Source organism: Tursiops truncatus, chromosome 16, assembly GCF_011762595.2.
Source record: "Tursiops truncatus isolate mTurTru1 chromosome 16, mTurTru1.mat.Y, whole genome shotgun sequence".
Classification (NCBI taxonomy): Eukaryota; Metazoa; Chordata; class Mammalia; order Artiodactyla; family Delphinidae; genus Tursiops; species Tursiops truncatus.
Genome location: NC_047049.1, coordinates 47,202,505 through 47,229,460, shown reverse-complemented (window position 1 = coordinate 47,229,460; position 26,956 = coordinate 47,202,505). Strand labels below are relative to the sequence as shown.

At 52.7% G+C, this 26,956-nt stretch overlaps 2 protein-coding genes across 2 annotated transcripts; both read right to left on the bottom strand.

The window, feature by feature from the left end:
- Nucleotides 1–2,514: 2,514 nt before the first annotated feature.
- On the bottom strand, nt 2,515–5,467 carry LOC141276711 (uncharacterized). The gene is made up of 3 exons (XM_073793685.1): nt 4,489–5,467; nt 3,867–3,905; nt 2,515–2,721 (listed from the first exon to the last, which is right to left on the bottom strand). Exons 1-3 carry the CDS (start codon nt 5,465–5,467, stop codon nt 2,630–2,632), a joined length of 1,110 nt encoding a protein of 369 aa, XP_073649786.1. The 3' UTR covers nt 2,515–2,629.
- Nucleotides 5,468–19,182: 13,715 nt separating this feature from the next.
- LOC141276653 (anthrax toxin receptor 1-like) lies at nt 19,183–25,474 on the bottom strand. The gene is made up of 8 exons (XM_073793363.1): nt 25,455–25,474; nt 24,195–24,266; nt 21,240–21,321; nt 21,101–21,134; nt 20,116–20,195; nt 19,970–20,038; nt 19,554–19,631; nt 19,183–19,458 (listed from the first exon to the last, which is right to left on the bottom strand). Exons 3-8 carry the CDS (start codon nt 21,258–21,260, stop codon nt 19,342–19,344), a joined length of 399 nt encoding a protein of 132 aa, XP_073649464.1. The 5' UTR covers nt 21,261–21,321; nt 24,195–24,266; nt 25,455–25,474; the 3' UTR covers nt 19,183–19,341.
- Nucleotides 25,475–26,956: the final 1,482 nt, after the last annotated feature.

Here is a 26,956-nt window from a genome sequence, read left to right as displayed (position 1 = left end):
GCTGGGTGTGAGCATGCCTCAGGTGTGTCACCAGCAGTGTCCAGAGGCTTTCAGGCCTATCCAGAGCTTCTAAATGCCCACCTGTCCAGCCACCAAGAGCCAGTGTTTTCCTGATTCAGTGAATGTGGTCAGTACAGACCTCACTACAGATCGTGGGACTGCAACATCCTCCAGGCCCCTGGCCCGGTCTGTACAAAAGGTCTGATTATGGGGACACCCAGGAATATGATGCCCAGGCAGGTGCTTCCCAAGAGAACCAGGAGCAAGGTCCTCCTCAGATCTGGAGGCCTGAGAAGGGCAGCTCTCTGATGGTTTGGGGGTAACCATCATGAGACCATGAGTGCTGACCCGAATGGGGGGCAGAGCAGTGAGAAGGGTGGAGCCAGGCTCAGAATTAAAGTCCCGCTCTGCTGCTCCCATCCTTTGTGAGCTGGGACAAGTCACTCAGCCTCTCTGTGGGTCACACCCGCCTCCATAGAGCTGGGATCTACCAGTACAGTAGTATCTACCTGTACATTCACTGGGAGGATTAAAGCAGTGAAAACATGTAAAGTTCTTGAGGAACTGACCCACAGAAAGGACACAATAAAATTATCTATCATTATTATTATTAAATAACAAGGATGACAAGTGGAGAAATTGGGCTTCTCCCCACTGTCACAGGCACTGACACAAGGAGGGCATCTTTACTACCTGGTAAAACCAGTCAGTGTTGACCAGACAACATTGGGGAGGGGGTGCCACCATGTCCTCCGCCACTGCTGCAGCTGAGTGAGCAGCCCAGGAGGGTCTCATGGATGGGGTGCAGCCAGCAGTCCCACAGGGTCAGGTAGGCAGTGGGGAGGGACGATGGACGGGAGTCCAACAGGCCTCTCCAGCCCTTTTCGCTTAAGATTGGAATTGCTGGGCATTGCTCTGGAGAAGAAAGGTCCTGACATCCTTGAGACGAGGACGCAGGGGAAATGCACGGGCACCATGTTGAGAATCGTCTGGAGGCTCATGAGCTCCAGGTCTCCACGCCTTGGGCGTTCCTCTCGGCAGATGCCCGGACAGGGCTCTCTGACCCACAGTCCCAGGGGCAACTGTCAAGGGCAAAAGCAAGACCCCAGCCCACGGGGAGCATCCCTGTGCCCTGCTTACCATGTCCCTGGGCGGACACCACATCAATGGCAGCTGGCTGCAGCGCTGGACAAAGTCATAAAAAGTATCCAGTTTTCCCTGAAAAGCAGATGTGGTTGTGAGGAAGCTACAGGCACAGACGCTGCGTCCAGATGGGTGGTGTCCCCTCTGTCTCCCATGGCTTCCCAGGGCTGTGTCCCCACAAACTGACTGAGACAGCACTGCAGCCATCACCTGGGGCAGGGGGCTTAAAAGCCTTCTGTGTTTGTTGGGAACTCGTCACTGTGGGTCACAGATTGTTTTGGGTTCTGGAACAAATCGGTACTTTTGGTGTAGGAGGAGAGGTCGGGGCTACTTTTGAAAAAAGTGTCAAAGTTTGGAGGAGACATGCAGTAGCCAAGGAGAGGTCCTCAAGGAGCAAGGTGAGGGGGGCATGGGGACTGGGCAGGAGCCTGAAGAAGAGGGAAGAGGGCCTGCTTTTGGGGGGCTCAGAGGGAGAAGGCAGGGAAGAGTCCCAGTCCCTGCTCAGGGGGAAGGGTCCTGAAACGGGGGAAAGAGAGAGATGAGGAAACCAAAGAACCGGTGAAAACGTGGACGTGGTGTGGGCGGAAGGTGGGGCCGGGCCTGAGGCAGGAACGAGCCCCTGGCAGGTGCTTCCTCCCTCTCTGGAAGGTGAGCTCTGTCTTCTCCGTGCCCTCACACTGACTCTCAGGGGAGATGCGGGGCCCGCCCTCCGGCTGCCATTTGAAGCTCCCAGGAGGACCAATGGATCCCACAGCGACAGAGGCAGGACCAGGGGGAGGAGGGCAAAGTTGAACCCAGAGATGGTGGGGTCTTCCTTCCTCAGCCCGGCCACCTGGGACCCTCTTCGTCCCTGTCATCTCTCAGCCCCCTGCCAGCTGGGGTCTCAGTCACCTGGGGGAGGGAAGTGACTCCCCCTCCTCCATATAGCCCTTGTCACCCCATCTCAGGGGCCTCAAGGACAATGCAGTGAGCTCTCTCCCTCCCTCACTGAGCAGACAGGAGCCGTAGGCACTCCCGGGTAGTTTAATGCTGGTAAGATCTTGGCTCAGAAGTTTCTTTTCTTTTTCATTTTTTTTCCCCCTGACTGGTGTGTGTCTGTTTGTCATTACATGTTTTCACTCATGCAGCCACTGGCCATTGAAACCCAGGAGATTGCCAGAGCTGATGACAACCTCTGTGAGAATCAGGAATTGGCCGGCTGTGAGTCAGCCCCCAACGTCCAGAATCCTGGGCCCATCCCAAGGCAAGGTCCCTGGTGCTGGGACTGCCTGGAGGCAAGGGGCACCTGAGCCTTCAGCTCTTTGTCCTCCCCTGGGCCATAGGGTCGGGAGGGTCTCTGGTTGTTCTCTGTCACCGAGAGGTGGGAGACCAGAGCCCATAAAGCTCATCTCCATCCAAGCCAGGTGTTTTAGGCCCAAGTCTGTGTGCATTGAACTGGCTCCCCCTCCTCCAAACCTCCAGCCTTGAGGGGCTCATCCCTCCCTTCCTAAGGGTGCTTGTCACCTCCATCTGTTTCATCCTGTCTTCTTGGCACCCACAGCAGGAGACAATCACCCTGGTCTGTACAGGGCATGGCTTCTAGAAAGAGAAAAAAATTGCAGTCTTTCTTGTCTGGCAGCTCCTGGGTGCAGACCCATGACATCTGTTGCCCCAGCACCTGTCAAGTACTGGCGAGTCAGCAAATGTTTGCTGGAGAATCAAGGACAAATGAGCAGCGCCCGGCACGTAGGAGAGTGGCCTCCATGTGAAAAACACACCAACTCCTTTTGGTTTACAAAGATGGCTCTTCTCCAAACATCAACAAACTCTATCCTGTCCCCTTGGTTCCTGGCAGCCACCCTTGCAGGAGAAGCTGGGCGTGAGGCTGTGCCATGTGACGGAGGCTGGCAGGGGTGTGGGCATTAGCAGGTGACAGGGCTGTATTCACCCGACTCTGGCAGATCCAGCCTCCCCAGGCCACACTGCAGCCAGTGTAGACGTCAGCCCAGGCAGTGACCCTGTTTCCCACCAGATCTCAGGCCCAGGTCCCCCTGCCTCGACACGGCACCCCTGCTCTAACTACTTGTTATGGGCCCTGGGTTGGGCCCCTACCCCGGGTCAGCGCCAGCCTCCTTACCTGACCCTTGGTCCCTGTGCTCACCTGCCCTAGTCCCCAACAGCTCAAAGTCAGGTTAGGACTCCCTCCACCCTCCCCAGTCCCCGGTCCCTAAAGGCCAACCCTGCCAAGACCCTCATCCTGACATGAGCCAGGGATGAAGACCAAGGAAATGGAGCCCAGCATACATCAGAGCCCGGGGAGGGGTACCAGGTCCCTGAAACCTGAGGATCCTTCTCCAAATGCTTGCGCCAGTCCTGGGAAGGATCAGTCTACAGAGAGTCTTTTGGGAATTGAGGAAAAGCCCATTTATATCAGGAGGGATCATAGCTGTTCCTGAAATAGGCTACCCCATGTTGCTGATTCAGTGATAAAGGCCCTGGTTCAGGCTGTCTTCGGAGGTGGGGAACCGTGTTGTCCGGGTGACATTTTGTGAGTCTCAGGTCCTCTCTGGGGTCCCTCCCTGCCCTCTGTCACCCTCTTCTTTCTGCCACCTCTCTCTGCCCAGGTAGGTGGGAGCTGGAGGGGTGGGGGAGGGCATCTCCCCATACACGTCAGAGGGCCTCTCTCTGCAGGTTGTGTGTGCATCAAGTATGCTGACAACATCACAACGAAACACACCACTTACTTTTTCTGGTTTCTGGGCTGGTGGTGGCTCCTTGACGATCTAGAACGTGAAAGAGACAAAAACACAGGCTGGAAGGGGCATGGAAGGCTCTGGCTCAGCTATGCAGACAGGAGAGGACCCTGCTCGGCAGCAGTAAGGGATCATACATGGGCTTTGGGGTGTCAACCTAGGTGCCTCCCTGAGCCTCAGGCCCCTCAGTCATCAGAGGGGAATCGGTACCTCCGTGGAGGGTCAAGGGGGAGACAGGCAGACTAAGGCCCCTGGTCCCTGGTAGAGTTTTCAGCCGCAGCCCTGACATCATATGAAGACAAGAGAACACTCCCCACACCCCTCCTCCTCTCCCCTTCCCTCCCTCCCCCTGCAGCCCTCCCTGCCTCCCAGCCCTCTGGGATGACAGTCCAACTCCCTGTGAAGGTGAAAGCATGAAGCAGGTGGCCCCCTAGAAGCCAAGGGTGTGTCTATGCCCGGGATGGGAGGACAGAGTCTGTGCCTTGTTTGCTAGTGTGAGGACCCCAGAGCTGATGGAACCTGGCCACAGGCAGAATCATGGGGCAGGCATGGGGCTGGTCCCTCAGGGGTCGGTGAGGGCTGGATGCAGGCTGTGCGGGCAAGGGTCACTCACCCTCTTGCAGCAGCAGATGCAGACAAGCAGCAACGGTATCACGACCAGGGACGGGATGAGTGTAGGGTACAAGAGAGGATTGTTGGGAACTGTGCTCTGGGTGACAACCATGGGCACTGTGGTGGTTGTGACAACTGTAGTCACTGTGGTTGTTGTGACAACTGTAGTCACTGTGGTTGTTGTGACAACTGTAGTCACTGTGGTTGTTGTGGCAACAGTTGTCACGGTAGTTGTTGTCATGGTGACAGTGGTAGGCACTGTGGTCTTCGTTGTCATCGTTGTTGTCGTCGTCCTTGTTGTCGTCCTCCTGGTACTGACAGTGGTAGGCACTGTGGTCTTCGTTGTCATCGTTGTCGTCCTCCTGGTACTGACAGTGGTAGGCACTGTGGTCTTTGTTGTCATCGTTGTCGTCCTCCTGGTACTGACAGTGGTAGGCACTGTGGTCTTCGTTGTCCTTGTTGTCGTCCTCCTGGTACTGACAGTGGTAGGCACTGTGGTCTTCGTTGTCATTGTTGTCGTCCTCCTGGTACTGACAGTGGTAGGCACTGTGGTCTTCGTTGTCGTCCTCCTGGTACTGACAGTGGTAGGCACTGTGGTCTTTGTTGTCATCGTTGTCGTCCTGGTACTGACAGTGGTAGGCACTGTGGTCTTCGTTGTCATCGTTGTCGTCCTCCTGGTACTGACAGTTGTAGGCACTGTGGTCTTCGTTGTCATCGTTGTCGTCCTCCTGGTCCTGACAGTGGTAGGCACTGTGGTCTTCGTTGTCATCCTCCTTGTTGTCGTCCTCCTTGTCCTGACAGTGGTAGGCACTGTGGTCACTCTGGTTGTAGTTGGGACAGCTGGGGGCTCCACAGTCTCCTGCTGTACAGGGCACACATGCCAATGTCCTGGGGTTGGCCTGGGTGATCTCTTCCTGTGAACCCAATATCCACTTCCCACACCAGACCTCACAGTTCCCCTTCTCCTCAGGTTGCCTCATCCAGAGGGATCACAGTGGGGAGAGGAGATCATGGCTGGTACCCAGAGAGCCACTGTAGAGCCCTGGGCCACAGACCCCAGCACTGGCCCTGTTCCGAGACCCTCCCCGGGGCCCTGTCAAGGAAGCCCAGTCCTCCAAGGAGTGACAGCCCAGCCCTCACTGCCTGCCTTGGCTGAGAGCACAGGGATTTTGTAAGGACCACAAAATGCTACGACACACAGATGGGTGAGGGAGGGGCTTTGTGGCCCCAGAGAGGTGTGGGTGCAAGAGCAGAGGCAGGACACCCTGCTCACCTCCCCGTAGCCTCCCTCCCCTACTTCCCCGCTCTGCAACCTCGGGCCAAGCTACTACCTCTCTCGGAGCCTCCGTCTGCACATGTGGAGTGAGGAAGTGAGCGGGCACTTGAGAGCGTTAGAGAGCGGCTGTAGAAAGCCCACGCACAGGTCAGGTCCACGTGGGGGATTAAGGAACGGGCTCTGTTCTCCTGTTGTTGTGCATAATAAGGGCATGTGTGCTGCATCTGTGGACCCGCGCTGCCCAGCCCTTCCCTACATCAAGCCTCTGCTTGAGAGAAGCAGGGGGGGAAGAGGGCAGAGAGAACCTGTGCCCAGGAAACAGGGAGGCTGAAAGGAGAGGCCGAGTGGGACTGAGGGTGACCCTGTGCTGGGCCCAGAGCCACGGGCGGCTCCCGAGTTCTCAATGTGCCTGTGGACGGGGGCCGTCCAGTGGCGGGACTGGCTCTAACCTGTGCAGGGGGACTCTCCCCTCTGTTGCTGGGAAGCTGGCAGGGCCGGTGGGAAGGGCGGGGCTCAGCTCAGGGAGAGGAAGCTGCGAACAAAGTGCTGCTCCCAGGGGCCCTCTTTTCCCAGCATTTCACAAACCAGAGTAGGGGGACAGCTCCACAGTAAAGGACTAAGGGCACCGAGCTGGCTGTGAAATGCTACCAGAGGTGCGTACCTGCAAAGGCTACTTCTTTACTTGCTGGCCTTTCCCTGGTGATGTTATTCCCCTCTCTTGCATCCCTGGTTGTCTCTCCCTCCCAAGCAGGGTCTCTGGCTAGCCCGAAGGGATGCTGCAGCCCAACATTCACTCACACAGTCCTTGCTGGTGATATTCAATCTTCTCTCACTCCAGGTATTGCCCAGGTCCAGAGAGTAATCAACAACGACCATCCTAAAGCACAGAAAGGGCAGATGGTGACCCAAGAGACAGGATAGACACAGTTCCTGCACTTGGCTCAATCTGTAGCCCTAGCTCTCCTCACGGTAATGGCTTTGCACTTTAGGCATTTGGGGCTCCTCAAATGCAGGCAGCAGGAGTAAGGGGAGCCCATCCCCAGGCACCATGAGATTGACCTCTGCAATGAGGGCTGACCAGGCAGTGAGGAGCCCTGCGTGGGGTCAGATGCCCTCAAGACCAGGAGCGAAGTGACCAGGGATGGCTGTATGGTGGCACCATCCCGACTCCTCTGTATGTACACGGTATGTTGGCTTCACTCGGGAAAGCTGCCTGGAGCAAAGGTACCAGCCCTGGGGCACACCATCTCCCACATCCTGCCCTCCTCAGCGGAGCCTGGGCCACCGCGGACCCCTGAGCACCTCGGGGGATTGTCAACCAGGGCAGGTGCGGAGGATGCCCTGAGCCCTCCCAGAGACAGACATGTGCTGCCCCAGCAGAGGTGGCTTCTGATATTCTTGGCTCAAATGGCCCCCAAGCGTAATACTTACTGTCCAGCCTTAAGAAAAATATGTCCTGGGCAAATTATTTTTTCTCCAGTCACTGAGTCAGGTGGTTTAGCTGAAAGACAATCACATGAGAAGAATGTCAGTGGACTTGTCCACCCATCCGCCCCTCCCCTTCTGCCTGCCCTTGGAAGCAGAGCTACCACTTTGGCAGAAGCAGCTTCTCTTCTCTGCCTTCTTCTGACACCTACTGTGCACCAGACACTGTCACGGCTCTGGCGTCTAGTGGGAACAAGGCAGGCAGAGGCCCTGCTCTCAAGGACCTGACATTTGTGGGACTGGAGAGGGAGACAGACAATAAAGTAACAAGCAATGAACAAAATAAGCGCCGGAGTGAAACCAGATGAGGGGAAAGGCAGGGAAAGGTCTGGGGAAGAGGGTCCGGGCTGCAGGCACCTGTTCTGAGGCCTGAGGGCATAACTAGCTGAGCTTGTTGTGGGAAAGAGGTGAGTGAGGAGAGGGGGCGGGGCCTCGTGGGCCCTGAGAAGGGGTTTGGGCTTTATTCTAAGTTCAGTGAGCCTGTCGCGTGGCTGGCCAGGTTCGGGTAAGTTTGGACACAGAGGTAGCAGGGCCTGCAGGTGGACTGGATGTGGGATGAGAGCAAAGAGGAGTCAGGGGCGATGTGCTGGTTAGTGAGCAGAGCGCCTGGGTGGGTGGTGGTGACATTTATGGACACAGGGAAGCCTGAGGGGAACAGGGCTTCTGTGTTCGTGCTTGTTCTGTAACTTTATGGGAGCTGGGAGGTGGCATTCTGGAGGCTAGGACAGTCTGTAACTAGTAGCTGTGGAACCTTCTCTCTCCTGAGCCCTAAATCTTCTCACACCCCGACAGTGGCCACAGGTCAGGCCTGTTCCGCACAGATGGTCCCCTTCCACGTGACCAGCTTTCGGCCATAACTGAGTTGTCAGATTAGCTAAGAACTTCTGAACTGTGCTCCCCTCATTGGTGCTGATATTTAAAGTAATCACCAACTTTATTTCAGGGGAAGGATTTGTGCCTGAGGGGTAGGGTGATTGGGATTAGTGTGAAAAAAATCACAAGGAAATGTGGTGTAATCTCCACAGTGTTCACAGAGCAGGGAGAGTGAGGTGATGCCGGCACCTCGTGTACTGAGGGCCAAGGAAGGCATGGTTGGCTGCACAGGAGCTTTGAAACCAACATTAACTGATTAAACCAAATATTTCCGTTGCTGTATTTTAAAGATTTCTTAATATATGACATCATTATGCACTAAAATAGGTAATATAAAACATACAGAAATATTGGTTTTAAAATTACTCCTTGTTACGCTTTTCTATATATACGAAAATGTTTTCCCAGATGTTTTAATCAGAGGAAAATACAGTTAGAGACAACCACATCAATCCTCATCAGTGCATCGGGGCTCATGGCAATAAACAGTCCTGATCCTCCACTTCTGGTCAGCCTCTGACCACGTGCAGCACGGTGGTCAGCAGAGGAGTGCAGGACATGTGAAACCCTAATGCTGGTCCACCTCAGAGAGAAACACAGGTGACAGCAAGGGTGAGAAAACAGTACAGCCACTGAACCCAGAGGAGGTATCTGAATACACTTCTTGGAGGATAGGCTGTTCCCAGTCTTTTTCAAGGACTGTCATCAGCAAGGTCAAAGTCCTATATTATGCAATCAGGTCACCTGTGTCTACTTTCTAGCTCTTGCTGCATCAGCTGCATACAAAGCAATAACACTAGGTCTTTTGAGAATTAACTGGGGTAGTGCATGTAAGACACAGTACACTACCAGATGTAATAAACATTAGCTCTCCATATAAATGTGTTACTCAGTCCTAATCACTTCTGAAGTATAAACCAAGAGATATCTAGCTCCCTGAGGCCATCTACACACTATGTGGTGAGAGAGTGTGGCAATGGCAGAGCCCTGCGCATTCTATGCACCCGTGGAAGAAGGAGAGATGGCCCAGAAGTGTGATGGGGCGAGGGCTCACTCTGGGTTTACCAGATGGCCCTGGAATGAGAAGTCATTGAAATTAATATCATCATATTAAATCAATGTATCATGGGGCTACCTGAGAGAGTTGAGGAAGAAGAGAAAGTCCCACTGTCCCCAGGCGCTCTGTGGGGGAGATCAGGCCCACCTCAGTGCTGAGGGCACATCTGCTGCCCCAACTGTGTGCTTCCTCAGCCTCTCACCCTTCCTGGAGGGACACCTGGTGCCTGAGTATTTCCAAACAGTAGCTTTACATATGTGATAGGGCTTAGTTAGTGCACCTACCATACTGGCCCCATTTCACAGTACAGATAATAGAGGCTGGGAGCAGAACACTCATTAGGTCAAGATCACACATGTAATGTGGGCCAGAGCAAGGATTCCGGGGCCCAGGCCTGGCAGTTGGCGTCCTCTCTCAATCCCAGGTGACCACACGGTCCTGGGAGAGCTCAGTGCACCTGGCCCAGACTCAGGGCCCTGGGGCCGCCTCCACTTCCCACCAGCAGACTCGTGAGATTCAAGTCCTTGTCTCTCAAGGGAAGTGAGGGCCGAGGAAAGTGTGGGGGGAGTGTAGCAGTGAGGATAGACCCAGCACCCCCAACCCAGCCTTGAAAGGTGTACGCCCTGACCCAAGAAGCTCTTGATGTGCTGGGGATTGATCACTTCCTGGCCTGAGATGAAGGGAGCAGTGGCCAGGCTTCCCAGCCAGGTCCCTCCTTGCATTGTCCATGCTGCCTCTATCCTCACAGTGTCCACAGTGAGTGGCCAGCAAGGGCTTTGAAGTCTTGGTTGGCTCTAAGGAATGCGGAGCAATGTGGGAAGTGTGTTACTTGGAGGCACCAAGGTGGGTACTTACTGAAGACTTCGGTTTTGTCCAACTTATATCTGCAAGTGTAGTCTTTCATTCTGTCTGGATTTAGGCCATGTGCATAAAACCCAAGTTGGTAGGATTCTGTAAGGGCAACATCCAAAGGTTTGTGTTAGGAGTGGCTGAGTGCTGACTTCCCTCTGATCTCACAATTATTGCAGGCTACCCCATAACTGAATTCCCAGGGGACTCCTCTGAGGAAGCAGTTGTGTCAGAACCAACATCTGTTTTCTCCCTGGGCTCACCTGTTGTCACTGATGGTCCACTCTGAGGCAGCGGGGCTGGGCTTTGAGCAATCGGGGCCTCTCACCACCGCCTCTGACCCATTAAGATCATTAAAGGCACCCAATGTCGTCCCCTCCACAGAGGTGAACCCAGCCATGGGTTTCCAACCCAAGGTCTTCCCTGAGAGGCACAGGCAGTGCTCTCCACCAGGCCCTCCATTACATAAATGACAGAGGAACCACGATAACACAAGCTGAAGACAGTCCTGACTCTTGTCTGAGCTGAGCACACAAGCCTGGGTGTCTGTGGGGCTTTCTGACACTTGGTAGTCTGCTCCTCCTCCCTGTGTTTCTCTCTGCCTATGGCAGGCTGGAGACCCCAGGAGCAAGGCCAGGACCTGGGTGAGGCAAGAAGGAGGCAAGGACCCTGCACAGGAGAATCCTCTATGGAAGTTGAAAACCTGTCTTAGCTGTGGTTCTGAAGTCTGCAATGAGTGCTTTTCTCCTCCCTCTTCCTGCCCCTTCATGTGCCTCACACAACCCCCCAGGGATTCAGCAAGCACCTCCTTCTGTCAGGGTGGGAGACATTGATTTGCTGAGATACAGTTTTGGGGCCATAGCCTCTCTCCAGGCTGCTGGGGATTTCTGGCCCCTGAAGCAAATACTGGGGTATCCAGAGAGGGCAGTTATTGGGCCTGCCCTCTGGGGAGCTGTCCAGGATAACATGCAAGTCATCCTGTTGCAAGTCCAAGGTCATTAGCCTCCACCTCTGCCTCCTGGCCCAGGCTGCTAATTCCAATCCCAGATGCTTGATTTGCCCAAAGTCAATTAACTCGAAAAATATTCCTCAAAAATGCCAGCACAGCCTTGGACCTGGCAGTCTGATTCCTCCTGCTTCAGGTCTTCCTGCAGGTCCCATCAGATCAAGGCAAAGTTTGCAATTTCTCTGCTTGCAGAAAATAGATTCTCAGCCTGTGGGCTGAAGCTGGCTGGATGACATATTTTGTTAACTTTTCAAGTGTCTTCAAACAATTGGACCCCATGTTTAAAAGTCTGCGTACTTTCTCGACACAAAATAGCCAAAAATTTCTTGGGAGAGTACAGAGCTGGAGGTATTATGCTTCTTATTTTCAGACTATAGTCAAAGCTACAGTACCCAAAACAGTATGGTACTATACAGAAACAGACACACAGATACAGACAGCCCCAAAGTAAACCCATGTACATATGATCAATTGAACTATGACACAAAAGGCAAGAATATACAATGGGGAAAAGACAATCTCTTCAATAACTGATGCAGGCAAAACTGGAGAGCTACATGTAAAAGATGAAATTAGAACATTTTCTCACACCATGTACAAAAATACACTCATTTTGGATTAAAGAACTAAATATATGTCTGGAAGCCATAATACTCCTAGAAAGGAAAGGAGGCAGAACACTCTTTGTCATAAATTGTAGCCATATTTTTTTGATTTGTCTCCTAAAGAAAGGGAAACAAAACCAAAAATAAACAAAATGGGATCTTATTAAACTTAAAAGCTTTTGCACAGCAAAAGAAGTCATCAACAAAATGAAAAGACAACGTAATGAATGGGAGAAAATATTTGTAAGTGATATGGCAGATAAGGGGTTAATATCCAAAATATATAAACAGGGAGTACACCTCAATATCAAAAAAATGTAGAACCTGATTACAGAATGGGCGGAAGACCTATATAAACATTTTTTATCCCAAGAAGACATACTGATGGACAACAGGTACATGAAAAGGTGGTCAACATTACTAATCATCAGAAAAATGCAAATCAAAACCCCAATGAGATATCACTTCTTACCTGTCAGAATGGCTATAATCAAAAAGACCACAAATAACAAATGTTGGCCAGAATGTGGAGAAAAGGGAACCCTTGCACACTGTTGGTGGGAATGTAGGTTGGTATGACCACCATGGAAGTTCCTTAAAAAACTAAAAATAGAGTTATCATATGATCCAGCAATCCCACTCCCGGGCATATATCCAGAGAAAACTCTAATTCAAAAAGATACATGCGGGACTTCCCTGGTGGTCCAGTGGCTAAGAATCCGCCTTCCAATGCAGGGGACGCAGGTTTGATCCTTGGTCGGGGAACTAAGATCCTACATGCCATGGGGCAACTAAGCCCACGTGCTCTAGAGCCTGCGTGCCACAACTCGAGAGCCTGTGTGCCACAACTACTGAGCCTGTGCACTCTAGAGCCCACGTCCCACAACTAGAGAGAAGCCCACACGCTGCAACTAAGACCCGATCCAGCCAAATAAATAAATAGATATTAAAAAAAAAGATACATGCAACCCAATGTTCATAGCAGCACTATTTACAATAGCTAAGACATGGAAGCAACCCAAATGTCCATTGACAGATGAATGGATAAAGAAGATGCGATATATGTATATATGTGTGGAATATTACACAGTATGGAATATTACTCAACCATAAAAAATGAAATCTTGCCATTTGTAACAACATGGATGGAGTTGGAAGGTACTATGCTTAGTGAAATACGTCAGACAGGGAAAGATAAATACTGTGTGTTATCACTTATATGTGGAATCTAAAAAAATTAAAACAAAAATGAATATAACAAAACAGAAACAGACTCACAGATAAAGAGAACAAACTAGTGGTTACCAATGGGGAAAGGGAAGGGGAGAGTGACCAGATAGGGGCAGGGGATTAAGAAGTACAAACTACTATGTGTAAAATGAATGATCTACAAGATATATTGTACCTCACAGGGAATATAGCCAATATTTTATAATAAATTTAAATGGAGTATGAGCCATAAAATTTTTGAATCCATATGTTATACACCTGAAACTAATATAATACTGTAAATCACTATACCTCAATATAAAAAATAATTTTTAAAATTTTCAAAAAAAGTAATAGTCTGTTAGTAATCTGGATAATAATCCAGATTACTAGCTTCTTTGGAAAAGTGGGAACATCGGCATCAGTGGACTTGTATTTCTGCAGGGCGACCACTGACTGGGCTAGAGGCCACTGCCCTTCTCGGATCGGACAGCTCCATAATGGCCCAGCAACCAACCTCCCTCCAGGACCCCGCTCACTGCAGCCAACCGTCCTTGGCTTGGCCTGGCCCACGCCTCTTACTCGTGGTATTTGCCTGGCCTCCAAGGGCACCTGATGGCAGTGACCCTGCCCTTGGAAGAGCCTAAGTACATGGGAGAATGGGGAGAGCACTGAGGTTTGGAAAAAGAGCAAGGAAGGTGAGCTGATTACCTCGTGCTAAGAAATCAGACGTGTGGCCCACTCAGGGCAGCCTTGATTTCCCTGAGTGACACACCCCATGCCATGACCAGTGGCCAACAGCACAATGCTGCTTCTGAACCCAAATCTGCCAGGCTGCACCCTCACTGCTCACACTTCATAAAGGCCCTGCTCACCATGACACGGGAATCCGTATTTGTCCCGGAAAAAGCAGTTGGGACTGTGTCCTGCATGCGCACCTTTGTCAGCACAACTTGGTCCACCCTGAGCAGGGCTGCTGCCCCTTAGTCTCACTTTAGGATTATTTTTGCAATTTACATTTTAGGAGTTACAATTTACACTTTAGAATTCTTTTTTGCAAAGAAGCATAACTCTGAACTAATAAACCATATTGTAAGTAGATACAGTCAGAGAAGGGAAACCTCAGCTGCCTGAATATGGAGAGGTCAGGCTCTAGATGAGGCAAAAAGAGCCAGTATACCCTTCCTGCCACAAACAAAAAGCCAAGAGGAACCAGAAATGGGCAAGTCTGTGCCAGGCCAAGTCATGTACCCCGTGTTCATCCAAAATGACATCCTCGACAAGCAGTCATCTACTGTGCACCAGTCAATCTTTACACTTCCTCCCTTAAATCTCCCGAACCCATGAGCTAGGCATGATCTACTATTCCAGTTTTACAGAGAGGGAAACTGGAGCTAAGATAGGGCAGGAGGTACCCCGCAACCCCTGGCAGGTTCAGGGCCAGGATCTGATCTTGAGAACCCAATCCAGCACCCACGTACACCTCCTCCACTCCTGTCTTAATTCCAAACATCTATCACCCTGCTCTCCGGGGACATGTCCTGATACCCTGATACGTGGTTTTTCAGCTCACTGGGCTGTGAGCTGGAACCAGAAAGCCCCGATTAGGGACGTGGCCAGTCCCAGCCTTACGGTGAAGATTGGACGCAGCCTCCTCTTCCACGTAGCTGACAGGAGGGAGGGCGGCAGCTGAGGGCAGGGCCGTCTGATAGCCCAGCGCACAGCCCGTGCCGCATCCTCAGGAGCAGCGCACGCTGCCCTCTGCCTGGACACCCTCCTTCCTCCTTGTGTCTCCTGCTGCCCTCAGCCCCGCTCGGGTGCTGCTTCACCTCTGCAGCAGAGCCCCCTGTGCCCCAGGCACTGCCGCTCCCTAAGGGGGGCTTCTGAACTCCGGCAAGTCTCCAAAGTAGAAGGCAGGGTGATGGTTTCAGATTTTTGAGCAGAAGAGACTTCAAAATAAAAGAATTTTCTTTGTCCAGGTAGCAGCCTCTTCTGTTTCCCAACACCACATACCCAATTCCTCCAACAGTTACAGGATGAAAATGAAGTTGCAGGGGGCTTCCCTGGTGGCGCAGTGGTTGAGAGTCCGCCTGCCGATGCAGGGGACACGGGTTCGTGCCCCGGTCCGGGAGGATCCCGCATGCCGCGGAGCGGCTGGGCCCGTGAGCCATGGCCGCTGAGCCTGTGCGTCCGGAGCCTGTGCTCCGCAACGGGAGAGGCCACAACAGTGAGAGGCCCGCGTACCGCAAAAAAAAAAAAAAAAAAAAAATGAAGTTGCAGGAAGGACTAAAATCAGCTTGCAGGGCTGTATTTCCCATATACAGTGCTGCTGCCCATCAGAGACAGAAGGACCAACAGCCCGTGGGATACTGATCCTTTCTGGAACAGAGACCTTTCTCTCTGGAAGAAAAGTTATACACCAGGTCATCCAGGGCCTCTAGAAAGAGTTACTGGGAAGGCAGGCATCTCCCTGAGAAACCCAGATGGAAATGAGCATGAAGAAGGCATCCGATCTGCCTGAGACTGACACAGGTACACAGGTGGACACGACCTGCCCTGGGGAGGGCGGGTCTGCGAGCACCTGATGTTGCTTGGGACAGTCACTTTGAGAGAAACTGGACACTGGCCAACTGTGACCAGGGTGTCCCTTTAAGGCAGCAATTCTACTTCTGGTCTTGATCCCCGGGATATTCTGACCCAAGAGGAGTAAGCATCAGGATGGTCCTACAGTATGACTTCTAGTATCAACTTATTAGGAACAATCTGACTATTGATCAAGGGAGGCCCATGAAATAAATTGTTCCATCCATGCAATGGGATACTATGTAGACGGCTGGAAAGTACTATGTACTGCATGATCCCATTAATGTAAAAATATCCTTGTAAAGTATACTTAGGTAGGTCTTTACATATAAAAGCTGAACTCCTTGTGGTTGTTATCTCTGGAGAGAGTAGGATGGGACAAGGGGGGACCTTATCACGGTGGGGGACAGCCTGGACCCAGGCTGGTTACAGGAGTGTCCCCATCTGCGCAGTGTGTCCTGCCTTCATCCCGCAGGTCCTCCTGCCCCGCACAGCCTGCCCACCCCCACCCCCTCCACCCCCCATCCCCCTAGAAGGTCTCTGGCCATGACGCAGAGCTGGATGCTGGACCTCAGAGGGAAGCCCTGCTCTGCACTGTGTCCTCCTATGGCCACACTGCTGGGCCCCACCTGCTGGGCTTCCTGCAGACACTCAACTCTGGCCCAGTCACATACAGGAAAAGGAGTGACCAGATGCCGCCTCCAGCCTGCCTCTGGGGTCCAAGCCCCGGGCCAACCCAGCAACACACAGGAGGGATGAATCCCCAAACCACAGTGCCGAGTGCCCCAGGCCAGGCCCTGCGCTCATCCCCTGTGAGTCCCTGAGGAGAGGTTCTAAAGCAGCAAACTAGCTTGTGGAGGAAGAAATCAGGGAGTAGCTGCCTCCAGGGGGTGGGGCAGGGATTGCCTGGGAAGGGAGCTGAGGGGACTTTCTGGGGGCAAATGTAGTGTCTGAGTCTTCATAGGGCTGGGGATTACACAGGTGTGTGCATTTGTCAGAAGTCATCAAATGAAACACTTGTTTGCTGCATTTCAAAAAGAGAAATCTTAACAAAAATTGTTACCAGGTAAAGATATGCACAATGAAGGGTTTGGAGGTGAGGTAGCCCCGTGATAAATGATAAGAGAAATGTTGTCAGATATAAATTGTAAATCCAGGTAGTGGAGAGAGGGGTGTCCATTGTACAATTGTTTCCACTTTGCTGTAGTTTTGAAAATTTCCATAATAAAATGTAGGAAGAAAAAATATGAGGTGAATGATAAAAATTTAAAAATAAAACCATGGACACAGTGAGGCAGAAGTCATGGGTCCTACTGGTGACAAGTGACTAATGACAGGAACAGAGCAAAGGCTGTGGGAAGCCAGGGGGCAAGCTGACCAGGAAAGACTTCGGGCTTGAGGCGCTCTGAGAGTGAGGCTGCGTGGGCTGGACCCTGTAAAGCTAAGGAAGGTTTTGCAGGGAGCCCAGTCCCCCCAGCCCCCAGCCTCTGCAGCGGATGGGCTTAGAGCAGAGGTTGGACCTTGGAGGGTCTGGTTGTCTGGCTCAGGGGCCTCAGCCTCCATGGTCAGGCTGGGGTAGGGAAGTGGTCTTCTCTGTCCCTCGGGTCCTGTGCAGAGAATGGGCTGGAGCACAGGTCTGGAGGCAGGGAGGCCAGCAGAGGCCTCTGCCTAGTCCTGGAGGGAGGCCGAGAGGCTGAAGAGGCCACGTGCCTCACGCTCCCGACTCCCGGCTTCCCCACACCCGGCCCACTGACTTATTCAGAACGACAGCCTGATGAACAGCTTCTTCTACTTTATTTGGGGCCCAGGTTCCTGCCTTGAGCTTTCCCTCCAAGTGACAGTCATGCTGTGTGGCAGCTTTTGACAAGATGACAGCAGCTGTAAAGGTCAGAGCAGCAGTGCTGGGCCACGCCTGCAGAGGGTGTGCGGTGGGCACCTGTCACCTCAGCTGGGCCACCACAGGGCGTGAATGACAATGGGCATCCTCCCCTGTGGTTTGACAGGCCTGTGTATGTCCCAGGGACACAATCAGAGAATTGAAGCTGTCAGGGTGCTGCACGGCTCAGACGTGACACCAGAGAAGCAGTGACCCATGTCCCCACTCGGCACTGCAGGTCACAGTGTGGGATTCAGGAGGAGTCACACAGCTGCCACCCACAGCGGGCTCAGCTGGACACGCTTTCATCCTGGGCTCAGCTCGGGGTGGGGGCAGCACCAGGGGTCAGTGATGGGAGTGTTAGTGGCAGCTCCTGTTGGTGAGGGCCACCGGCTTCTAGATCCTGTGCCAGTCCCTGTGAGCTCCACTGCATCTACGTCTCACTGCAGACCTGATAGTGGGTGTTGCTGTTTCTACTCCTTGGCGACAAAAGTGGAGCTCACAGGTACTCAGCATTTTGCACCGGTTTCGTGCCCATGGGCAGCAGAGCTCGGATATAAACACTGCTCTGTGTGACCCCATGGCCTATTGCACTGTAACCTTGCAGTTCGCACCGCGGCCAGGCCCAGCTTCCTGGGTCTGCGTCCAGCTGCATCCAGCTGTGTGCTGTTACCAGTGGGAGCGTGTGCTTATCCACCCACCTCAGCTCCACAAATCCCAGTGATGTGGACTCATGAGCCAGCACACACAGAGCTCACTGAGAGAGAGGGCTTCTGTCAGAAAAGCAACTGCACAGGATCCTCCCCACACTGATGCAGGGACCCTTCCGGGGGGAGAGAGGGCATCCTTGTCACGTTCCAGATCTCAGGGAGAGGCCGACCCCGTTGAACCACTGGGTGTAGCATTGGCTGTGAGAATTTGTGCAGATGCCTTTGTCAGGCTGTGTTCCTCTTATGATGCTGAACTTGAACTTTGTCCCGTTCTTTCTTTCATCTGTTGAAATAATCATGTTTTCCTTCTCCATTTTGCTAATGTGCTAAATTACACTGATATTTTATTTTTTAATTTTAATTATTTATTTTAAATATTTATTTATTTATTTACTTATTTTGGCTGCACCGGGTCTTAGTTGCAGCACGCGGGATCGTCTCTGTGGCACGCGGACTCCTTAGTTGTGGCATGCATGTGTGATCTAGTTCCCCGACCAGGGATCAAACCCAGGCCCTTGTGTTGGGAGTGCAGAGTCTTACCCACCGGCCCACCAGGGAAGTCCCTACACTGATATTTTAAATACTGAATCAGACTTGCATTTCTGAGGTGATCCTTAATTAGTGTTGAGGTGTTGTTCTTTTCATATATTGTTGGATTTCATTTGCTAGTGCTCTGTTCAGGGTTTAGAAGCATCCTTTCTTATTTCTTTTTTTTCTTAACAGGATGAGGCACTCTGTGCTTTATTTTTCTTATGTCTAAATAAAGCTTTTGGTTTTGAGGGGTTTTTTTGTTTTGTTTTGTTTTTTTGTGGTATGCGGGCCTCTCACTGCTGTGGCCTCTCCCGTTGCGGAGCACAGGCTCCGGATGCGCAGGCTCAGCGGCCATGGCTCACGGGCCCAGCCGCTCCGCGGCATGTGGGATCTTCCCAGACCGGGACACGAACCCGTGTCCCCAGCATCGGCAGGCGGACTCTCAACCACTGCGCCACCAGGGAAGCCCTGGTTTTGAGTTTTAAAAACGCGATTATACTCAACTTCCTGGGGTAATTATTTCCTAACATATGTATGTCAAGTCATTTTGTGGTATACCTTCAATTTACACAGAGCTGTATGTCAAGTATATCTCAATAAAACTGGAAGAAAATGTAATTACACACAATATCCACACCACAGTCTGTGGCAGACATGCCTCATACAAACACACACTTACATACTTAACGCACGATAACATATCCACACACGCACACACACACACACACACACACACAACTTCACACACCAAACACACACACACACCACCCTCAAATGGACACACTCTGGCACATTCACTCCACACATGCACAAACGCCATTCAGTCTAGAACAGTGATTCCAGCACGTACCTCTTACACAGGCATAGAATGTTTTCTCACCCATAACTTCCTTACAGGAATTTCCCACGAGCTGGAACAGACAGATGGGTGGCAGGGTCAGGGCGAGACAGGCGTGACCATGGTGAGAAGCCCCCCTCCCCCTTCTCACATTTAGCCCACACTCACCGATACAATAAAGCCTTCCTCATCACTGGATTTGGGCACATCATACATGTGGGTCTTTCCTTCTACAATCTGAATCAGCTACAAGGAAGAGGAGATGGTTGGCACACAGCCAGGGGTTGAGGACACAGCAGATCCCATCCGAGAAGACAGGCTCTTGCCTCTTTCCGTGTTGGACTCCAATGGCCACACCCTGGCATCGGCCAGCAGCCCACCCTTGGCAAGTAGAAAGCTCCTCTGTCCACATCGATGGTGTGTAGCTTCATACAATACTGGCTGTTCATCTGCAGTGGCTACCTGTTGTCCAGACACTTGGGACGGGTAGAGGACCATCCTCTGGGGAACCCTGGGACAGCTGCCTTTGAAAGCGTTCTCCAACTGGGCTCAAGAGTGGCACCTGGTTACCTGTTCTGAATTACCTGGTCTCTCTGATAGTCTTTTACACCCAGGCAGTAAACCTTGGTCTTCATATTCCGAAGCCTGCTGACCTAACAGAAGAAAGATATTTAGTATAAAATACACAAATACATGAGGCACAAAGCTGTTAATGATGGACTAGACTCACTTCATTCTTAGCATTCCGTAATGTCGATGGCAGCAGTGGTCCAGCGGTCAGAGCATAGACTAGGCTGGTAGCTTTCTTGTCTGCAGAAGCAGCAGGGAGTGGCCTGGTCAGCAAGGCACCTGGAGTGACCTGCCTCAGGCTGTCAGGCCCGCAGCTGCTCCCACACCTCCTCCTCCTGGGGAGAGGCCACCCTGACCCGAGTACCCACCACCCAGAGCGCCTGGAGGGAGAAGGGGCCTCAGCCCAGGACCCACTTGACAGACAAGGAGCCTGAGACCGGATCAGAGCCCTTCCTAGTGGACCTTCACTATGGGCAGGTGGCACGGCCTTTGCCCTGAAAGGCAACTGCAGCTACTTCACTGGACGGGGACAAGCCTCTCAGGTGAGCGCAGGGAGGAGCAGCCAGAATGACTGTCAAGGTGCTTGGGCAGCAGCCCCCGCCCAGCTCCCCGCCTTTCCCCAGCAGCCCATGCATCCTTCCTGACAAGGGCTGCAACCCTACAGTCTCGATGCAGGTGGTCTGGGCCAAGTACAGCCATTTCCACTGGCGGAGGCACAGTCACAGGACGAGAGTCAACCGGAGGGAAGAGGCTCAAGGGAAAGGAGGCAGAGCCAGAGCTGTGGTGGACAAAGTGTGGGCAGCCAGGGGGACACCAAGGTCTCTGTTCCCTAAACTGAACCCCGTCTGCTCGCCATCCCTGGAAGTTCTCGTTTCTTTTTCATGCAGCCCAACCGTAGGTCAAGCATTTGATATCTAGTAAGAACCAGGAGTGTAATGCATGATGCCATGTGGCTCTCGGAAGCATCCCTGGCGGTGGTTTTCATCCTCACTGTGCAGACGAGGCACCTGAAGCACTGAGAGGACAAGGGACTCGCTCCAAGGGTCAGTGCTAGGAATTGGCCGGGGGGGTCTGCACCAGCCCTCGCTGAGGCCCAGGCCTGGCTCTGTCCCACCTGAGCACAGTGACATCAGCAGGCAACTTACTATTGTAGAAAACTCTCGAAATCTGCTCATTTGCCTGCAACAAAATGAAGGAATGTTGGGGGAGGGCAGTGAGATGACCCAATAATTCTTTAAGAACTTGACAAAGCAGAGTAAATTCCCTTAGCCGTAGAGTCTATACCTTTCTCAATCCTGCCTGCATGTTTCTGGGTCCTGAGGGCACTACATCCCGAAGTCTTTTAAGACCATGTTTTATCTCATTTCTGAAAACAAATCAGAAAAGAGGGTTGAGGAGCAAGGAGGGTTGATTGCTATAAAACAGCTCCAGCTGTCCTGGTGCCATTCTGCCCTGTGCAGACCTGCCTGGACCAGAGAGGACACTAGCCACCCTGTCGTGACCCTTCTGCCTGTGTCTTTGACACTGACAGAACTAACCCTAACCCTTCTCTGTGCCCCATTCAGTGAGTGTGGGGGATGCTGCTTTGCTGGTCCCATGGATAGGGCCTGGCTTTCAATGTGCTCATCCTGTCTCAGGCTTGCAGACCTCGGCGGACTCAGCAAGGGCCCTGCCTTGACCGTCCGTGGTGAGGCGGGAGCACCCATGGCTGTGCACCTGTGAATCCAGCACCGCCAATGTGACTGGCGGTACTGCTGGCACCTAAGGGGTCCCTGGTGAGGGCGCATCACCTTCCAACAGGCAAGGCTGAGTTTGGAAAGGTCGCTCTGCTGATACCCCTGCCCTGTCCCCTCCTCCCCTGCCACAGACTCCTGAGGTGGACTTGGTCCCTCCAAGCCACTTCCCCCTCTGGATCGGCACTAAAGGAAGCAGTCAGGATGCTCCGTTAGAGTCTAGAGCTCCTGGGCTTCATGTGCTCCTGAAGAAAGAGACCATAAGCTGGAAAAGAGGCCTGAGGCCCGTCCATGTGGGAGGAAGAGCAGGGACCCCAGGCTGCCATGGGGATGGGCTGTCGGCCTCTGTTAAAGCAGATGCAGGGGATGGGACTGGGACACACCAGGGCTGGGGCTTAGGTTCAGGCTAGTGCAGTGTGATGGGCTGAGCTGTCACAGCAAGTCTAAGGAGAATGTGGTCCCTGAAGGCTGATTTCTCACTGTGGGCAGAAGAGATGCTCATGTGTGGTGAGATATGAGAGCCCCAGACCTACTCAACCCAGTTCAGGAGGAAAGGAGACCTGGGACCAATGGCCAGGGCAGGCCAAAGCCGGCCTTGCCTAGTCTAGCATAAATACAGGTCTTGGTGCTTTTTGGAAGATTTCAGTTTTGTCGTTTGCACCTTGCAATATCCTGAAACTCTCAGCCCTCCCCAGCCTCCTGCCCAGGACTCAAGTCACCAGGCAACGTTCTCACCTGAGTGGCTCTCCCTAGTGCTGCCCTCCCAGCTCTTCTCATACAGGGACACCAGGCTCCCAGCACCCTCGCTAATCCCTCCTGCTCTTAAAATACCCCTCTCATACCATAAGAGCCCCTTCCACCTCTTCCCAGTTCTCACCCACCCCCGCCATCACCCCTGGGGCTTCCTAGCCCTGTGCCGTCTGGCTTCTCCAGCACCCAGAGCAAGCCCTGCGTGGACCGCGCCATCCTCAGCCTGCTCCCCCTAGTGGCAGGGCTCAGAAAGCACCATCCCTCGTCCCAGTCCTGGCCCCACACGCTCTGCAGACCCACCAGAGTCACACCTCGTATCAGATCCCATCGGCCACTGCTGGACTTACCCTATACACCAGGACCCACCCCAGCCCTCTGCCACACCCTCCTAAACTCCTAGGGAGTTTTGGGAATGCCCAATCCCGGGCTGAGCCTTGCTCTCAGCAAGATTCTGTGGGCTCCTCCCGAGCTGGAAGCATCAGGGCCATGGTTGATTTTGAGCTGTCCTCGTAGGTACGTAACCCGCCCCCCCACCATCCCAACACACACACATAGAGGATTTCATATCTCTTCCTCTCCCCTGAGCCCCACTCCCTCTCCTGAACCCTCTGTCATGGAAGACTTCCTCTCCCACACTCTCCAGAGAGGACCAGGGATGCCCTCCATGAGCCTCACCAAACCTCTCTCGGTCTCGGTCTTGAGCCCACTGCCTTGGAGGGGGCAGTGGTCCTCCTCTCCCCCACGGGCAGCTCTTCCCCCAGAGGCCCCCGCCTCTGTCTGCCACCTGCCAGTTTCCTTCCCCATGGACTTCCTTTCTCCCACTTCAAACCCACTCTGGTCTCTCTCTTCTAAACTTGAACATGCACAAAACCACGCCTTCCCCTAGCTCACTGAACAGGAAGCACAGCCCCTGCTTCCCCAGGGAGCCAGGCATGCGGAGTGCTGTGTCCACGCACCGGCACCAGCACTCCCTCCCCCGCAGCCTTGCTGCAGCTGCTCACCTGCTGCTCTGGCTTCTCTCCAAGTTCCCGAACACGGCTCTGTGCCACAAATCCTGGACCCACTCAATTCTAAATGTCCTCAACCTCTCTTTGGTATTTCACCCACTGAACCGGGTTCCAGTCATTTGCATCATGAGCGTCGGAACCTCCCGGCTACTCGGGAGCTCCGTAGCTTCCCACCTCCAGGGCTTTGGGCACCTCGCTGGGCCCTCCCAGCGGCCCGCCTAGGATGCTGGCGTGTGATGCTTCCCTCCTGCACCCCAGCCCACACTCATGGGCTCCCTTGTCTCAGACCCACCAAGGGACCAAGCTCCCCTCCACTGAAGCTCCAGCACTTCAGCACTGCCCACCCCCGCCTCCTGGTTCTGACTGTGCCTCCCCTCTTCCCCCACTGGCCCAGAGCAGAGAGTGACACACAGAGCAGGTGCCCAACACAGGCCAGTGTTCACAAAGGGCCCACACATCTGCTCCACCAGATCCCAGGCGTCCTTGCAGTGAGCCAGTTCTCAGGAAAGGGAAGAGCGCTGAGAGGACACAGGACAGGTGGAGGGCAGGGCTTAGAGGGGGCGGAGATGGTCTAGCAGCACGGGGTCTGCCAGGGCCAGCGCAGCCAGGGGTCAGTGGGAGCCATGGAGCCGGGGCTGGGGGTCAGAGTGGACGCTGAGGGGAGCCCAGGATGGCCCAGCCTGCTCCCAGTGGGAACTGTCAGCTCCCTGTGTCTCTCTGTTGCCCTGCCCACCAGGCCTGGGACTTACCTGTTTGAGGTGAGCTTCAGGACAATGCTGCCGTATGATGAGTAGGTGATGAGGGAAATGCGCAGTTTAGGGCTGGGGAGGAAGGATGAGCTCGTAAGCAGCCATGCACACTAGTCAGAATGAACATCAATGAGCAGCCAGGGAGGGGTGCATGTCAATTTCCCTCCTTGCACCCCAGCTCTTTTGCTTTGTTGCGCATTTCTCAAATCCTGGAAGTTTCACTCCTTTTGTGAAGGATTCGGAGGCCTATAAGATGTGTGATCTTGCTGGAAGTGAGTGCTGAGACGGCTTCATGTTCCATCCCTACACTCCCAACATCCCCAAAGTCCCTCTCTCTCTCACACACACACAGAGGCATATGCACATGCTCCCTGCACGCACAAGAAGGCAGACACTTATAAACTCCTGCATGAGGGCCTCTCCACTGGCCTCTCTTCTAATGTCAAATGCTCTGGACCTTCCCACACTTCCCTCCTCTCCTCTCTTCCCTGCCCGCCTCTTATCTCAGGGAAATTGTTCTACCTCTCAGCAGCCATTCACATACATCCTTCCCTCTTTCCCCCACTGTCTTCTGGTCTCTGGACTCTCATCTTTTGTGAAATTGCTGCAGTAGTTTCCCCAATTCTCCTGGTTCATTCATGTTCCACCTCATTTAATCCATAATTATCAGACTTTTCTCCTGGAGCACAACCTTGATCATGTCAGACCCCTGCCCTAGAATCATCTATAGCTCCCTATTGCTCAGAGCAGGAAATCATAAGCCCCAGGGCCTGGCATTATGAGCCCCATGGACTTGACCCACTCACTGCACAAGAAGTCTCCTTGATGGTTCCTGTTACCCTGTCCTTCCTCATCCTTCAAGATTTAGTTCAAAATTCCACAGTCTCTAGGAAGCTATGCTTGCGTTTCTTTTTTTTTTCCCTAAGAATACTTGCTTTTTCCTTAAAGTTGCAAGTAACTCCTTTGTTCTTTTCTTTTGGTCCTTGGCACCCTTTAGCCCAGTATTTAGCTATGCGTTACCGATTTGCCCGTTTCCTCATCTATGAGGTCCTCAAGGACAGACTGTGCCCCCCACGTTGTAACCTGATTCCCAGGCAGGAGCCAAGAAGGATGTCGACACCTGATAAAACCAGTGATTGGTAATTCTTTCTGCTTCAGAACACTGCCCTGGGCTCTCTGCTCCTGATCCAAGGGACTCCCATGCCCACCGATTGTAAAGAGCTGTGTACTCTGCCTGTCAGAGGAAAACACCAGCCTTACTTTGTAAACCTCTTCAACAGTTTTTCTACTAAATCGCAAATGTCATCCCAGGATCTGCTTACGCTGTCCGACCTGAAAACAAAGAAGACTTGATTAAGAGGGATGAGGCACCTCCTCCTGGCGGGCAGAGCTGCTGCCTCCCGTTTCCAGCAGACCCTTTAGCATCTCTTCCCCACCGCATGTAGCTGAAGGCTGCCACACTCCCGCAGCAGGCTCAGTGGGTCACCTTGGTGGTAACTTTCACCAGTGTGAGTGGTGGGGAGGGTGACCAACCTGACTTGTGTGCTTGGGGATGAGGGACTTTGGGTGGCAAACCAGGACGGCTGATACACAAGGAATAAGGGAGGAGACAGCGGTTGGAGAAGCCTAAGCAATTCTGATATGTTGGATCTCCTGGTACCCCAGCTTTGACACCACAACAAGAGCCCTGGCCTCAGGCAGGAGAGGGATGTGCTACTCAGACTACTTTACTTCACTACTTTCTTAGCAGCCTGCAAAGCTGAGCCGCTCTGGACACTGAAGGCCTTTTCTGGGAACACTCATGGGGAAGAACAGAACCAGGCCTGGGACACTGCCGTCTTGGTGTCATCATACCCCACCAGCAGGGAAAGGTGTGGGACCTTCCTATCCCTACTTTCAGTTTCTCACTGCCATTGGCTCTGACTTTAGTACCTGAATGGAGAATGAGGAGGCTGAAGGGGGTTGGAGCCTCATGCCCCCTCTGTCTAGGTGGGAAGAACTTCCATGTGCCCTACTGGCCAGGGCTCAAAGGTCCTTGCAATCCCACGCCTCTGCAGGTGTGCACTAGTGCAGGTTACGGAGGGCAAATGTGGGTCTCACTGGTTAAGTGTTTTTTTCAAGGTTCTGCAGATGGTAGGGATGAAACTGAGGCTGGTGCCCTGTTCTGGGCTCTTCCCCAGTGAATGATGGCTCATGTCTTTGATATGGATTGTAAGTCTGAGGAACCCACCAGGAGCTGCTTCCTTTCACCTCCAGTGATCACCATGCCCATAAACATCCTGAATGTCATATTTATATGTGTAATTCCCATATACCCAAAAGCATCCTTCTCCTCTCTACCATTCCTTCTGCCTCCTCTTGGCTGTATCTAGAACTGTCAAGAGATGGCGAGCACACTAAGAATATATAATTCTAACAATACTATGGTTATCATTCATGGAGTACGTATATACCAGACATGTTACATGCATGATTTCCAATTCCGAAACAGTTCTGTGATATCATTATTCCCATTTTACAGATGAGAAAGCTGAGGCTCTCACAGGTTAAGGAATTTGCCAAAATTTCCATGGACCTGAACCCAGAACTAGCTGCAAACCCCATGATTTACCCCCTGAACTTGGCAGATGTGGGAGACACTGCTGTGTGTGACAACTGTGGGTGGCAAAGCATAAGACTCTGTCAACCCAACAACAATACAGACTTTTCCTTAGGAGCTCCTATACTTAAGTGCGTGGCAACTCCTTTCCTAACTATTCATA